General features: G+C 35.3%; 1 protein-coding gene across 14 annotated transcripts in view; it reads right to left on the bottom strand.

The window, feature by feature from the left end:
* RIMS2 (regulating synaptic membrane exocytosis 2) overlaps positions 1-15,371 on the bottom strand; it is a gene marked incomplete at its 5' end in the record, with an annotated part of 588,318 nt that overhangs the window by 402,610 nt on the left and 170,337 nt on the right. For all 14 annotated transcript variants that reach the window (XM_080803094.1, XM_080803113.1, XM_080803090.1 and 11 more), the window contains one exon: positions 12,739-13,049. In XM_080803094.1, coding sequence (XP_080659220.1) covers positions 12,739-13,049 — 311 coding nt within the window. The remainder of the gene's footprint in view (positions 1-12,738; positions 13,050-15,371) is intronic.

Below are 15,371 nucleotides of genomic sequence, written 5' to 3' on the forward strand. Positions count from 1 at the left end.
TATTTGAATATACCACAATTTATTTATTCATTCTCCTGATTGATGGACATATGGGAAGTTTCCATTTCCAAACTACTAAGAATAAAGCTGCTATAAACATTATTACAGAAGTATTTTAATAGACATATGATTTCATTTTTTCTTAGGTTAATACCCAGAAGTTGACTTACTGGGTCACAGGCTAAGTGTATATTTAGTTGTTGTTTTTTTAAGACTTATTTATTTATTGGGGGGGGGAGTGGGAGTAGAGATGGGGAGAGAGGAAATCTCAAGCAGACTCCCCACTGAGCACAAAGTCCAATGCAGGGCTCAATCTCATGACCCTGAGATCATGACCTGAGCCAAAACCAAGAGTCGGAGGCTTAACCGACTGAGCCATCCAGGCACCCCAATGTGTGTTTAGTTTTATAAGAAACTGTCAAAGATTTTTCCAAAACACCCATACCATTTCCCATGTTTTACACTCTCACTAGAAAGAAACAGGGGTCCAATTTGCTCTAAGTCCTCACAAATATTATGTGATATCAGCTTTTTGTTGTTCTAAACTGTAGCCTTCCTGGTGAGTGAATCACACTATCTCATTGCAGTCTTGATTTCCATCTCACAAATGACTAAAAACACCAGACATTTTTTCTTCTGTTTATTAGACATTCATATATTTTCTTTTGTGAAGAGTTTATTCCAATTTTTTAAATTTGGGGGCTATTTTTATCATTTAAATGTAAATGTTCACTATATTCTTTTTTTAAGCTACATGTATTGAAAATATTGTCTTGAAATTTCTTGAAATACAAATTGATTACACATTTTACTAACAATGTCTTCTGATGAGCAGAAGTTCTTATTTTGATGAAGCCTGACTTGTCATTTTTTTCCATGATTAGTGTTTTCTAGATCTAAGAAAACACTGCCTGCCCTAAAGTCGTGAAGATATTCTCCTCTAGTTCCTCCCAAAAGCTTTATAGGTTTAGCCTAAACAAAGGTCACAATAATTTTCCCCTGTATTTTCTCTAGGAGTTTTATACTTCTAGGTTTACATTTAGATTATGATCCATTTTCACTTATGGTTATAAGGTAAAAAAGTAAACTTCAAACTCCTTTTTTTTTTTTTTAGTGGGTATTCAGTTGTTTCAGTACCATTTGCTTAAAAAGACTATCCTTTCTTTACCAATTTGCCTTTGTATGTCAAAATTAGTTGTCAAATAGACACTGGGGAGGGTATGTGCTATGGTGAATGCTGTGAGATGTGTAAGCCTGATGATTCACAGACCTGTACCCCTGAAGGAAATAATACATCATATATTAATAAAAACAACTAGTTGTCAATGTATGTGTGGGTCTATGTATGGGCTCTCCATTCCATTTCACTGATCTATTTGTGTTTATTTAAGTCAACCCTGCACTATTTTAATTTCTGTAGGTTTATCATGTCTTTAAATCACAGAGTGTTAGGCATCTATCTTCATTCTTTTTAAAAGCTGTTTTGGCTATTCCAAACACTTTTATATGAATTTTAGAATCTATTTGTATATATGGATTCAACTAGCGAGAAATGACATCTTAACAATATTTAGTCTTTCAATCCATGAACACAGTATATCTCATCATTTATTCAGAACTTTTACTTCTTTCATCAGCATTTCATTGTTTTCAGCATATAGATCCATGCATATTTCGTCAGATTTATATCTAAATACTTCAATCAGTTGGTGTTAGTGAAATGTATTTCATGGGGCGCCTGGGTGGCTCAGTGGGTTAAAGCCTCTGCCTTCGGCTCAGGTCATGATCTCAGGGTCCTGGGATAGAGCCCCGCATCGGGCTCTCTGCTCGGCGAGGAGCCTGCTTTCTCCTCTCTTTCTGCCTGCCTCTCTGCCTACTTGTGATCTCTCTCTCTGTCAAAAATTTTTTTAAAGTATTTCATATTTTTAAGCTCTTATAAATCATAATATTTAAAATTTCATTTTCAAGTTGTTCTTTGTTGGTATTTAAAAATACAAATGGTTATCTGATATTGACTTAATATCCTGCCACCTTGTTAAACTCACTTATTAGTTCTGATAGCATTCTTACAGACTCCTCTGATTTTTCTTATAAAGGCAATCATGTTCTCTGTAAGTTAAAGTATTTCTTTCTTTTCAATCTGGATGGCTTTTATTTATTTATTTTAGTCTTATTTCACTGACTGGAAACTCTACTACAGTGTTGGTTAGACGTGTAAAATGGGCCTCCTTGTTTTGTTTTTAAGAGGAAAGTATTGATTTTTCACAAGTAGATGTGGTATCAGCTGCAGAATTATCATAAATACACTTGATTGGGTTAAGGAAGTTCTTTTCTAGTCCTAGTTTGCTGGGAGTTTTTATTAAAAATGGATGTTGGAGTTTGTCAAATGATTTTTCTGTATCCATTAAAATAATACAGTTTCTGTTTTGTTAAAATGGGAATTACCATGATCCTCAAATATTTAACTACACTCCTGAGATAAACCCCATTTGGTCATGATGTATTATCCTTCTAAGATTTTGATGGATTCAATTTGCTAAATTTTGTCCCGAAATTTTGCATTTCTATTTATGAGGGATGTTCATCTGTAGTTTGGTTTTGGTATCATTTTAATGTTAGCTAAGAGAAGGAGTTGAGAAATATTCCCTCCTCTTTAATTTCCTGCAGGAGTTTATGTAGAAATGGCATGATTTTCTTAAAAGAGTGTTAGAATTTACCAGTGATACCATCAGGTCCATAGTTTTATTTGTGGGAAGGGTTTTTGTTTTTTTTTTTTAAAGACTTTATTTATTTATTTGAGAGAGAGCGAGAGTACAAGTAGGCAGAGCAGCAGGAAGGAAAGGGAGAAGCAGACTCCCCACTGAGCAGGGAGCCCGATGTGGGACTCAATCCCAGGACCCGATCATCACCTGAGCCGAAGGCAGCTGCTTAACTGACAGCCACCCAGGTGACCCTGTGGGAAGATTTTTTTTTTTTTTAATTTATTTGACAGACAGAGGGCACAGGTAGGCAGAGAGGCAGGCAGAGAGAGAGGGGGAAGCAGGCTCCCCGCTGAGCAGAGAGTCCGATGTGGGGCTCGATCCCAGGACCCTGGAATCATGACCTCAGCTGAAAGCAGAGGCTTTAACCCACTGAGCCACCCAGGTGCCCCCTGTGGGAAGATTTTTAACCACAAATACAATTTCTTTAGTACATAAGGTTATTTAAGCTACCCATTTCTTGGGTGAGCTTTGGTGATTTGTGTCTTTCAAGGAATTTGTCCAGTTCACCTAATTTGTCTATTTTGTAGGAAGAACAAAGTTTTTCGAAGTTCCTTTTTGGCATGTTAATAACACTGAAATATATGGTGATGTCATCTCTCTTGTTCATGATACAGGTAATTTCTATCTTCTCTTTCTTCTCCCAATTAGTCTGTCTAGAGGTTTAGCGACTGTATTGATGTTCTCAAAGAATCAGCTTTTGGCTTCATTGTTTCTATTTTCTCGTTCACTGATATCTGCTCTCATTTTTATTGTTTTCTTTATTCTGCTTACTTGGGTTTAATTTATTTTTCTAAGTTTCTTAAGGTAGATGCTGAGATCAAAGCTTTGAGATCTTTCCTATTTTCTAATATAGGTGCCTAGTGCTATAAATTCTGCCCTGAGTACTGCTTTAGGGGCAGGCTACAAATTTTGTGCTGTGTTTTCATTTTAATTCAGTTAAAAATGTTTTCTATGCTCTCTTTTGAAATCTTCTTCAACCGTTAGGTTATTTAAAAGTACATTATTTAGCTCCCAAATATTGGGAGACTTTTTTCATAGTTTTTTCTATTACTGATTTCTAATTTATTTCCATTGTGATCAGTGAACAGATTTTTTATTACTTGGATTCCTTTCAATTTAATGAGGCTTGTTTAATGGCTAGAATATCTATCTTGGTAACAGTTCCATGAATCCCTAATAAGACTGAATATTCTGCCATTGTTTAGTGGACTGTTCTAAAAACATCAGCTAGGCCAGGTTGTTTGATACTATTGTCAAGATTACTCTATCCTTGCTGATTTTCTGCCTACTCGTTCTATTCGTTATTAAGACAAGACTATTGAAATCTCCAACGACAACTGTGGATTTGTCCAATCTCTCCTTAGTTTTATCAGTTTTTGCATCATATATTTTGAAGGTCTGTTAATATAGACATAAACATTTAAAGTGTTTATGCTCTCTTGATTAAATGACCTTTTTCATTATGAAACAACATTCTTCATTCCTGGTAATATTGTTTACTCTGATATCTACTTTGGTCTTAGTATAACCAGTCCAGCTTTCTTTGTGGCTTTATAAGTTTTAGCATGGTATAGCTTTTCCATTCATTTACTTTTCACTATATTTGTCTTTATATTTAAAATGTGTTTAACTGATGGTTACCAGTGGAGGAGAGGGTGCGGTTAAATAGGTGATGGGGATTAAGGAGGGCACTTGTGATGAGCACTGGGTATTGTATGTAAGTGATAAATCATAAAATTCTATACCTGAAACTAATATTATACTGTATGTTAAATAACTGGAATTTAAATATAAATTTGGAGAAAGAAAAAACTTTCGACCACTATTTCTTCAAATTTTTCTTAGTGCTCTTCATGTTCTCCTCTCCTTCAAGGACCACCCAATTACACATATACCAAATACTTGATACGATCCCATGGCTAATGATGTTCTCTTACTTCTTAAACTATTTATTCATTTTTATCCTGTATTTCATTTTGCATTATTTCTGTTTGTCTTCAATTCACTACCCCTTTCTTCCTCAGTACCTAATCTTCCATTATCCCCATCAAGTATATTTTCCATTTCAGATATTATAATTCTCATCTTTATAAGCTTAATCTGGGTTTTATTTTTCTATATTACGTCTCTCTACTTTTTTAAATTGTATGGGATACAATTATAATAACAATATTAAAGTTCATGCCTGCTAATTCTAATATCTCTATCACTTCTGGGTTGATGTCCAGTTCTAGTTAGTTTCCCATTATTGATTGTGTTTCCCTGCCATTTTGTACTCGGTTATCTTTGACTGGATATCAAACACTGTGAATTGTCTTGTGGGGTACTGAATATTTTTGTATTCCTATAAACCTTCCTGAACTTCTGGGAGGCAGTAAAATTACATGGAAACAGCCTGAAAGGCCAGGTCTTGCTTTTATGATTGGCTATTCTGTCCCACAGCAGTGCTCATTTTAGCATTAATTATCTCCCACTGTTGAGATAAAACTTTCTAAAATACTCTACCCAATATTCCAGGAATCTTGAGGTTTTCTAGTCTGGCTGCTGGGAATAAACATTATTCTTGGTCCTATGTGAATGCAGGACAGTGGTCTCTAATCATTTTGGATGATCCTCTCTGGCCTAAAATAGTTCTTCACACATGTGCCAATCGTTAGTCCACTGAATACACAAAAAGAACCCTCTTCAGATCTCCCGGGTATCTTTCTGTTCATCTCTCTCCTTTCTGGTACTCCGTCTAGCAAACTATGGCTGCCTTGGTCTCCCCAAGCCCTCAGAACTGTCTCCTCAATACAGGAAGACATCTGGGCTCTGCCTGTACTCTTCTCCCTGTGCAACAGCCTATAAACTCTCTCAAAGCAGCATGCTAGAGCAATCTTGGGGTTCACTTTATTTTCCATCTCTCAGGTATTAGTCTCTCCTTTATTGCCTAATGTCCAATTTCTAAAAAAACAGTTTCAAATATATTATCTATTTTTTCAGATATCTCAGACTGAAGGGTAAATCAAAAACCCTATTGTTCTATCTATACTGGAAGCAAAAATCTTAAGCATATATTTTAATTATTACTTTTATTTTTAAATAATCAATTTTAGTATATGTGCTGCCGAAGCGAGCACTATTTTAAAATAATCAAATGGTGCACAGCAAAGAAAACAGTTGATGAAACTAAAAGGCAACTTACGGTGTGGGAGAAGATGTTTGCAAGTGACATACTGATAAAGGGTTGGTATCCAAAATATGTGAAGGACTTGTAAAACCCCACACCCCAAAAAATGAATACTCCAATTAAAAAATAGAAAACATGAATGGATATTTTTCCAAAGGAAACATATAAATGGTCAACAGACATGAAGCAATGCTCAACATCATTCATCATCAGGGAAACACAAATCAAAACTATAATGAGATATCACCTTACACCAATCAGAATGGCTAAAGTCAACAACACAAGAAACAATAGGTGTTGGCAATGAAATGGAGAAAGGGGAACCCTCTTACACTGTTGGTAGGAATGCAAACTGGTGCACCCACTCTGGAAATGGAGGTTCCTGAAAAAGCTAAAAATAGAACTATCCTATGATGCAGCAATACCACTACTAGGTATTACAACAAAGAACAAAAAAAAAAAAATGCTCATCAAAGGGATACATGCACCCCAATGGTTATAGCAGCATTATCTACAATAGCCAAATTATGGAACGAGCCCAAGTGTCCATCAACTGAAGAATGCATAAGTAAGATACATGTACACACACACACACACACACACACAGTGAAATATTACTCAGCCATAAAAAAGAATGAAATCTTACCATCTGCAACAATGTGGTTGGAGCTAGAGAGTATTATGCTAAGAGAAATAAGTTAGAGAAAGACAACTATATAATTTCACTCATATGTGGAATTTAAGAAACAAAACAAATGAGCAAAGGGGAAATGAGAGAGAGAAAAAGAGAGAGAGAGGCAAACCAATAAACAGACTCTTAACTACAGAGAACAAACCGATGCTTACCAGAGGGGCGGTGAGTGGGAAGATGAGTAAATAAGTGATGGGGATTAAGGAGGGTGCTGGCTGTGATGAGCACCAGATGTTGTAGGGAATCACTATATTGTACACCTGAAACTAATAATATGCTGTATGTTAACTAGCTGAAATTTGAATCAAACTTTTTAATTAATTATCTAATCAAACATCATGAAAGTATTTGGTAGGTTATAGGTATCTTACAATAAGGAAATTATGGTGATTACCAAACTACTAAATTTTCCTTATACTTAATTTGCCTCAAAACTTTACATTTTGATCCAAGATAATCACCTTACATTTTTATTACTCTCTTGTCATCACTTACAGCTGGTAGCATACTCACCATCTAACAGAATGCACTGAAATGTAATTGAGTCATGATATTTTTTTGTTTTCTACTCTCAATTAAAATTCCAGAAAAAAAATGATAGTAAGGTGTCTCAGTACTTCCATTAAGTGTTATTATTTAAGAAGTAAAATGTAGAGGGGCACCTGGGTGGCTCAGTGGGTTAAAGCCTCTGCCTTCAGCTCAGGTCATGATCCCAGTGTCCCAGGATTGAGCCCCGCGTCGGGCTCTCTGCTCAGCAGGGAGCCTGCTTCCTCCTCTCTCTCTCTCTGCCTGCCTCTCTGCCTACTTGTGATCTCTGTCTGTCAAATAAATAAATAAAATCTTTAAAAAAAAAAAAAGAAGTAAAATGTAGAAACAAATACTTAAGAATCTGGGACGCCTATGAAATATTATTTGTTTGTAGTTACATTTCTTAAAATGCTTCATAGTCCATTAGAAGCAGTTAACTCTGTTACTTTTTCCTATTATTAATTTTTGTTTTATAATAGAATAAATAAGTAGGGAAAATAGAGAAATATTACATGGTAATATATAAATATTAAATATTACATGGTACTATAATTACAAGATCAGAGTCAAAATGTCCTTATTGGAGATTTAATCTAATATGTCAGATACATTCAGTTTTATATATGAATCATGGTAAAATTATTTGAGGCATGTAGTAACAGATAATATCTAACTGAAATTTGATAAATGTCCGTTGAATAAATAGATTATAACAATGAGTTATCACAATATGGAAGATAACCCTCTATTCATTTAACACAAGACTACCAGTTATAAGAAAGAAAAAAATAATGGAAGAGAATACTTCAAGTTTATAGCATGGCAGAGACCTTAAAATACAACAAAGCAAAGAATTTTACAACTGGAAGTCTTTTTGAGATCTTGCGGACTGCCTTTTTTATTTCAAAGATAAGAGAATGGAGACACAAACAAAAGACATACATCTACAAACGACAACAGTAAAGCAAAGTAAGACCAAGAACTATGCCTTCTGATTTCCAGTTTTCATCCCTTCCACCAAACAAATTAGCTAACACTTCTTACTTTTAAACTTCTCCCAGTGTCCTAGGAAGTGCTAAATAAATGCTAAAATTATAGGTAAAAGAAAAAAATTAACTGCTTGCTAAATTTTAACTATCAATTTTCAACTATGAATATTATAAAGCATCCAACTTTTAAATAATTTCAGTGTATAAAATGTCAACTAAATGTTGTAAGACAAACTTATTTTAGTTTTTATTTAATTGTATTTTCTTAACAAAAACTTAGTTTTTATTTTTTTTAGAAGATTTTATTTATTTGACACCGAGAGAGAGCAAAAGCAGGGGAGCCACAGAGGGAGAAGCCAGCTCCCCGCTGAGCAGGGAGTCCAACATGGGGCTGGATCCCAGGACTGTGGGATCATGACCTGAGCTGAAGGCAGATGCTTAACAGACTGAGCCACCCAGGCATTCTGGAAATTTAGTTTTTTAATGGTTATTTTACCCATCCTCCTCTAGATCCCACCTTAGATTCCTTACCGCAGCGGTTCACAATCCTCCTCCAACCCAAGGCCTCTTTGTAAAACAAATATTCTGTAACATCCCCTTTACTACTCTGAAAATGAATCCAGATATATATATAAGATATATATATATATATGAATGATATTCCTTACTGTATAATAATGGGGAAATAAGTAATTTATAAAAAATAAAACATATTTAAATAAGTAAATGCTCAGCCACGCTGTCATAATAAAGGAGGTAGGAGCTTGAAGCTCCATGGATGTAGTCAATCCACCACCCGGTAGCTGGTTTCCACCTTTGTCCTCCATCCAACAAGTATGTCAGAACCGTATATTCAAATGAACCATTCCGTCGCTTCCAGGAACCTTCCGTGTTCGCTGAGTGGTGTGCCCCCTAGTGGTAGAGCTACAGAGGACAACTGCCACTGAGCTACTGAATGTCACTGGTGTTTCTCTCCCTAAGATCCTCTCAGATGCCCTACTGCCTCACTACTAACCTGCACTAGAAGTAATGGCATCCCTCAGAAGCTTGTGAAAATACAGATTATCCAGTCCTACCTCAGAACTACTGAATTCAAATCTATATTTTAATGAAATCACCACATTATATGTATAATGAAAGGCTTATTATATATATAATGAAAGGCTGAGAAGCCACTGGGCCTTCCTGAGGGACATAACAAAGGGTAAGCAAAGTGCACATAATTTTTAAATGGTGATTTCAAAACCTATTCTGAAATTAAAAACATATTTGAAAACTTCTAACAATATTTTGCATCTAAACCGATAAAAAACATTTGCCATTTTTATGAATAAACTAAGTAAGTAAATATTCATTAACTCAAAGCCAGGATCTAGGGCCAACTGATAGTCATTCACTCAATGAACATGAAGGGTTCATGTGTAAAGCACTGTGCTAAAACCTAGGAGGGAAGAAAGAAGTCATAAAACAGGTCAAAGTTACTGTACTTGAAGATTAAAACTCCTTAAAAGACAATGTAACATACTTTTGTATCTGTCAAACACAATTCTAAGATCTATAGAGTATTAAATTAATTGAACCAAAGCTTCTCTTTTTGAGGCTAACAGTTCCTGAATGATACTGACAAAACAAATTACTAATAATACTTTAAACTGAAATTATATTCCTTATCAGTAGCGGCATTTCACTGTCCAGCTCAAACTGCTAGAAGAATCATTCTGGTAAGAAAAGAGAGAGATGTGGAGAGAAAAAGAGGGAGAGAGACGGGGACCCAGAGAAAAAAGGAAGGGAAGAGGGCCTGGGAGAGGGAGAAAGCAGGACAAGGAAACAGGCCTAAAACAGATGTCCATCCACAGACGAATGGATAAAGAAGATAAAGAAGATGTAGTATAGCTACAATAAAACAGCCTTAGCTGAAATGATTTAAACAGTAACAAGAGAAAATGGGCAAAGAAAGCAGACATACCAACAGAACAAGAGAGCTAACTACTCTCTCGGGTAGGAATTGGCTAACATTTCCTGAACAGTCAGAGAGTAAATATTTTAGGCTGTTAAGAACCATATAGTCCCTTATAAACGACTCAGCCCTGGAGCTGGAGCTGAAAAGAGCCAAAGACACTAAGTAAATGAATAGGTATGGCCGTGTTCCAGGAAATCTTCATTTACCAAAAAAAAAAAAAAAAATATGGCAAGCCAGATTTGGCCCAGGGGCATAGTCTGCTGATGCCATGCTCTAGGGGAAAGAATCCAGTGGGTTCATAGATGCACACATAGCAAATTGGTATAGAATCTACATTTAAAAATAATAAAACAAATACTCTTTTTTGCTTATGATAAGGAAAACTGAATTATTCTTGAAGAGAAAGTATTTTTCAAATAAAAGCTTTCACAACTTATAACCAATCCCATTTTCTAGGTATAACTACTAAATTTAATGTTAAATTCTAACTTCTTCCCTGACTAGAGTAATTCCTGTACACAAAAGGAGCTACTTGTTTGACTTATATGAGATTGGGAGAAGGGGGATATACTTATCGGATACTTTGAGTCATTAAGATACACAATTATTAGTAATGGCAGCCAAAGCCACCAGGCAAAAGAGAAGACGGGGGGGGGGGGGGGGAGGAGAAAAGTACTATATCTTGCTTCCCCACAATGGATCAGATTCTATTGTTCATCCAGGCTAATACTTTGTCAACAGAAAAAGAGGTGAAAGATAATATTGAAAGAGATATTTGTTCTCATCACCGCCTTCTTCAAAGATTAGAGAGATGATTCCAGCTTCCTCACAAAGATGAATTAATCATTCATAAACTTGTTGGATTTATTTTTCACATCTACAACTTCCTGATGAAATGCACGCCACAACTTCTATACATAATATACAACTTCTATGCGTAATAATCTATTACATGATCCAGTATTTCAGTATTTCCTTTTATTCTTCCTAAACCATCTTTCTAAACTCCAAAGGAAACTATCTCATGCATCTATCTAGTTTTTGCAGAATGCATCTATGTCTCCATTATCCATTTTACTTAGTCATTCATTCTTTCATTGAAAATCCTACCTCCGCTGGTTATCATCTATTTTTTCATCCAAATTCATATATCGCGATCGTTGTCGTTGCCATTTTACAGGCTTTGTTGATTTCTTAAGTCCTTGTGTAGCAGACACTGCCACTGTCCCAACTCACACTGCTTCATCATTCACCAGTCCCTACACAGCACTGTCTTCTTACCATATTTGAAATACTCTGCCTGAGTGCTTTCTCTGGCCATAAGAACATGCTTGGCCAGTGAGTTCCAAAGAGTTAACACCCTCTAGAACAACCCTAAACCAGTAACAAAGGAGAGATAGGGATAAATACCCAAATCTCCTTGCCCATCACGTAGGATAAGGCTGAGGCCATTCTACCCTGTCTCCCAGGTGTCTCAGTAAAATTGAGACACTTTGGCTACAAGAAATAACCTGTTCTTGAATGTGCTTAGGACTGTGTTTTTTCTCTTAACTAGACCATTGCTTGCTCCCCTACAGGTCATGCCTGGGATTGCCTTCCAAATATTTTGTCTGCTTAAGGTGGACCTCAATCGAAGATGGCCCTCTAAAATTAAAATTTTGGGGTTCCTGAGATTTTACACTGAGACATGTTCATAGTATTTCAGCCGTGAAACCACCATTGTTTTGCCCAAAGACATGATTACATTGTTTCACTTTTGCTAGTTTTCAAAAGAACTAGCAAAGTTCTCATAAGACACAGCAATTCATCGGGATGACATTTGAGGCACTATATAAAGTGACTTCCAATTATCTTCCCTGTGACAAATGAGTGCTCAGAACCCACCATCCTATGAGAATAATTTTAGATTTGATTTTCCACAAATGCATGACTTTGTACTTATTCACACAGAAATTTATTGGCCACTTCTGGGTGACAGAAATAGTATAAACCAGATTTTTTTTTAATTTGCAATTCAAATAGGAATATGGTATAGAAAAATAATCTTCTCATGAAAACGCTTCATTCTCCCCTTCCAAAGGTAGGAAATACAGGACCATAAATACTATTTATAAAAGTCCAACATTTTGAACATGAAGAAGCCCATAGAATTGATCCCAAACAGTAATAACAGAGTTAGCCCACAAACACAGCAAATTCATGAAATCCTTTCATCTGGATCTACCTGCTTGGAAAACTACCTCATCCTTCAGCCCAAGGTGGGCATCAGTAATATTCCCCATTCTCTTACCCCCCACTTCTGGCTAGTTCCTTCAATGCAACCTCTCTAAAATGTCTTAAAACCATCTCTTCTTCATTCCCATTGCTCTTACCCCAGTCTGTCTTTCCTATGCCAACAGCCTTCTGTATAAATCCTCTGTTTGATTTCTTTATCCTGGAAAATCAGAATAAACCTAAGATTGTTCAAACTTCGAGGAGCTCAAGTCCTGAAACGTCACTTCCCGCATTTATATAAAACACACGGACATTCACATTACATTTAGACAACTCGTTGCCTCAACATTTCATGTATTTTTATTTCTGTTCGGAATGAAGGTTATAAAAATAATGTTTACCTAAAGATTAAACAAAATGTTTACCTGTCTGAAGCTATGTCACTGGTAATTTGGTGCTTCACTCCTGACCCATTTTTAATAGAATCCTGTCTTGTGAGCCCATGAGAGCGACTTTTCTCCACTGCAGGTACAGATAAGTCACCTGAGGGTCCTTGGAACTGGGCCTGCTCATGCACTTTTGCTTTCTTCTCCTGAGGTGCCTCCTCATTCCGCAGTCCTCGGAGAACCTTCTGATTGGGTTGCTGTGATGTATTAGATCCACTATTATAAAACCATGCTCCTGATTTAGTGAGGATTTCTTGTTGTTTTCGGCACAAATTACATACCCACATAACCTGCACACGAATACACAGGGAAAAAAAATTAGTGGTTCCAAAAGTTAAACACAAGTCAAAAGATAAGACAGTTCAAACCAACAACAAAAAAATCAAACGGTTAGCCTTCCTGAAATTAAAAATATAATCCAGATTAACTGCTGCCATTAATTATATCACATATCTTTTCATTTTGCCAGCACAATTATAATGAAACAGGCAATGTTAACTGACAGCAGAAATACCAAACGAGAGTCCCAAATTACTGGTTGTTTATGTGTATTTTTAAATTCCTTTTTATTTAAATTAGGGGCATGGTGTAATATAGGGAAAATGGATTTTGAGGCTAGACAGACTTGGGTTTAAATGCTAACTCCAATATTAGAAACTGTAACCTTGAACAAGGTGCTGAACCTTCGTATCTATAAAAGTTTCCTTAGTGATAAAATAAGGAAATAGGGATGATAATACTTTTTTCTATATTGTTTTGAGAACTGAAGATTGGAAATAATTTATATAAAATGTCTAGCACAATGCTTATTAGATATTAGACTTCTAGTAGATTACCTACTAATATTATGTTAAACTTCTATCACCAAATAATTATATTATAAGCTTCTTGAAGGGGTATTTATTTCTTTTAAGTAGCTCTTACTGACTAAAATAAAGCTAGGAACATTTTTGACCTTCAACATAAACATATTAGTTGCTCATAATCGATAGAAGGATACTTATTGTTGTTGTTTTTTTACATTTTGTGATTAAAAAAATTTACCACTTTAACCATTTTTAAGTGCACAGTTCAAAAGTATATTCACAGAGCAGTGAAACACACCTTCAAAACTTGTTCATCTTGCAGAGCTCAAAATCTATACTCATTAAACAGCAAATCCCCTTTCTCCCTCCCCACCACCACATAACAACCATCCTACACTTGATTTTTTAGTAGATACATTTTTCAGACTCCAGGAATCTAAGAATATCTTAACTACTATCTTTGTGACCAGAAAACCTTCACTTTCTTCTAAGAAATCTTTTTCAATGTATCAGGAAAAATGAAATTATCTATTCATGAAATAAAAGGTGAGTTCATGTTTCAAGTGAGGGTTTTCTGACGTTTATGTCAAGTACTGAAACTTGAGTCAAATACTGAAACAGCTCTCAATATTGCCAACACTTCCTCATAGTTTAAATAAGTTATAACAATAATAAATAGATATCCACAGTAAAAGGAAGATTTATTTTGGTATTTTCAACTGATGCAAAGATTTTTTTTGTAAAATGCCATTTAAAATTTTTGCTTAATTGTCCTCATTCTCATTCATATTGTTTGTATAATTCATATCATACAACACTGTTTAATATTATATTACTTTGTTATCTCTTTGAACTGTATATACATTTCTTCCCCACCCCACTAAATTCAAAGCTCACTGGGGACAGGATTTACACAGTCTATTTGCATAAAGAAATGCTATCAATCACAGGATAGTAAGACCTTCTAAATGCTTACTAACTTGAATTCTTTTGAAATCCTTTTTGGGGAAAGATGATAAGATACTGGATTTTATTACACTAAGAATTATGTTTCACTGATTTCCAAAAGAATTAGTCAGCAATAATGTCAACGTATGTGCCTTATATTATTTTTATAAGTAAATAAGAAAGCATTTTTGATATGAAAATACCAAAATATCACCAAAAAAACACAAAAAATACCTCAGGGTACAAATTTCTTTTGGTTTGAATACTCCTGAAATAGCTAGCTCTCTCAAAAATGAAGTTTCAACCAAAATCTTCAGTCTTTTGATGCCATCTTGTGACAAATGTTGGTATTGCAGATCTCTCTTAAATGTGAAAACTAAACTAAATATAGAACCACAAAATAATGTTAAAATAAAGTTTGAATTTCAACCTTTCTGTCTTATTTTAAGCAGATTACTATTCATGTTACAGTGATAATATAAGTTATATGATTTCACGATATGACTTCGCCTGGAATAAATCAGAGTACTGAGAATAATACCCTTTGTGCCTGGTAACTAACGATAAAACAGAAGTGAGTTTGTGAGACAAACAATTATCCAGTCACAGTCATCTGCAGAAACAACCTACTGCTGCTTCATTCCTTGTCACAACGTAAGCAAGTTCCTATCCCTGGGACAATGGATTCCTACCACCTGGGAACTTGTCTGAAGTGCAAATTCTCAGGTCCCATTCCAGAACTACTGAATCAGAAATTCTGGGGCAGGACCCAAAAATCTGGGATTTTTTGGCCACATCCTATAGGTGATTCTGATGCCAGATAAAGTTAGAGAACCACTGGTTGAAGCAGAGATTCCC

Source organism: Martes martes (genome assembly GCF_963455335.1).
Source record: "Martes martes genome assembly, chromosome: 4".
Lineage (NCBI taxonomy): Eukaryota > Metazoa > Chordata > Mammalia > Carnivora > Mustelidae > Martes > Martes martes.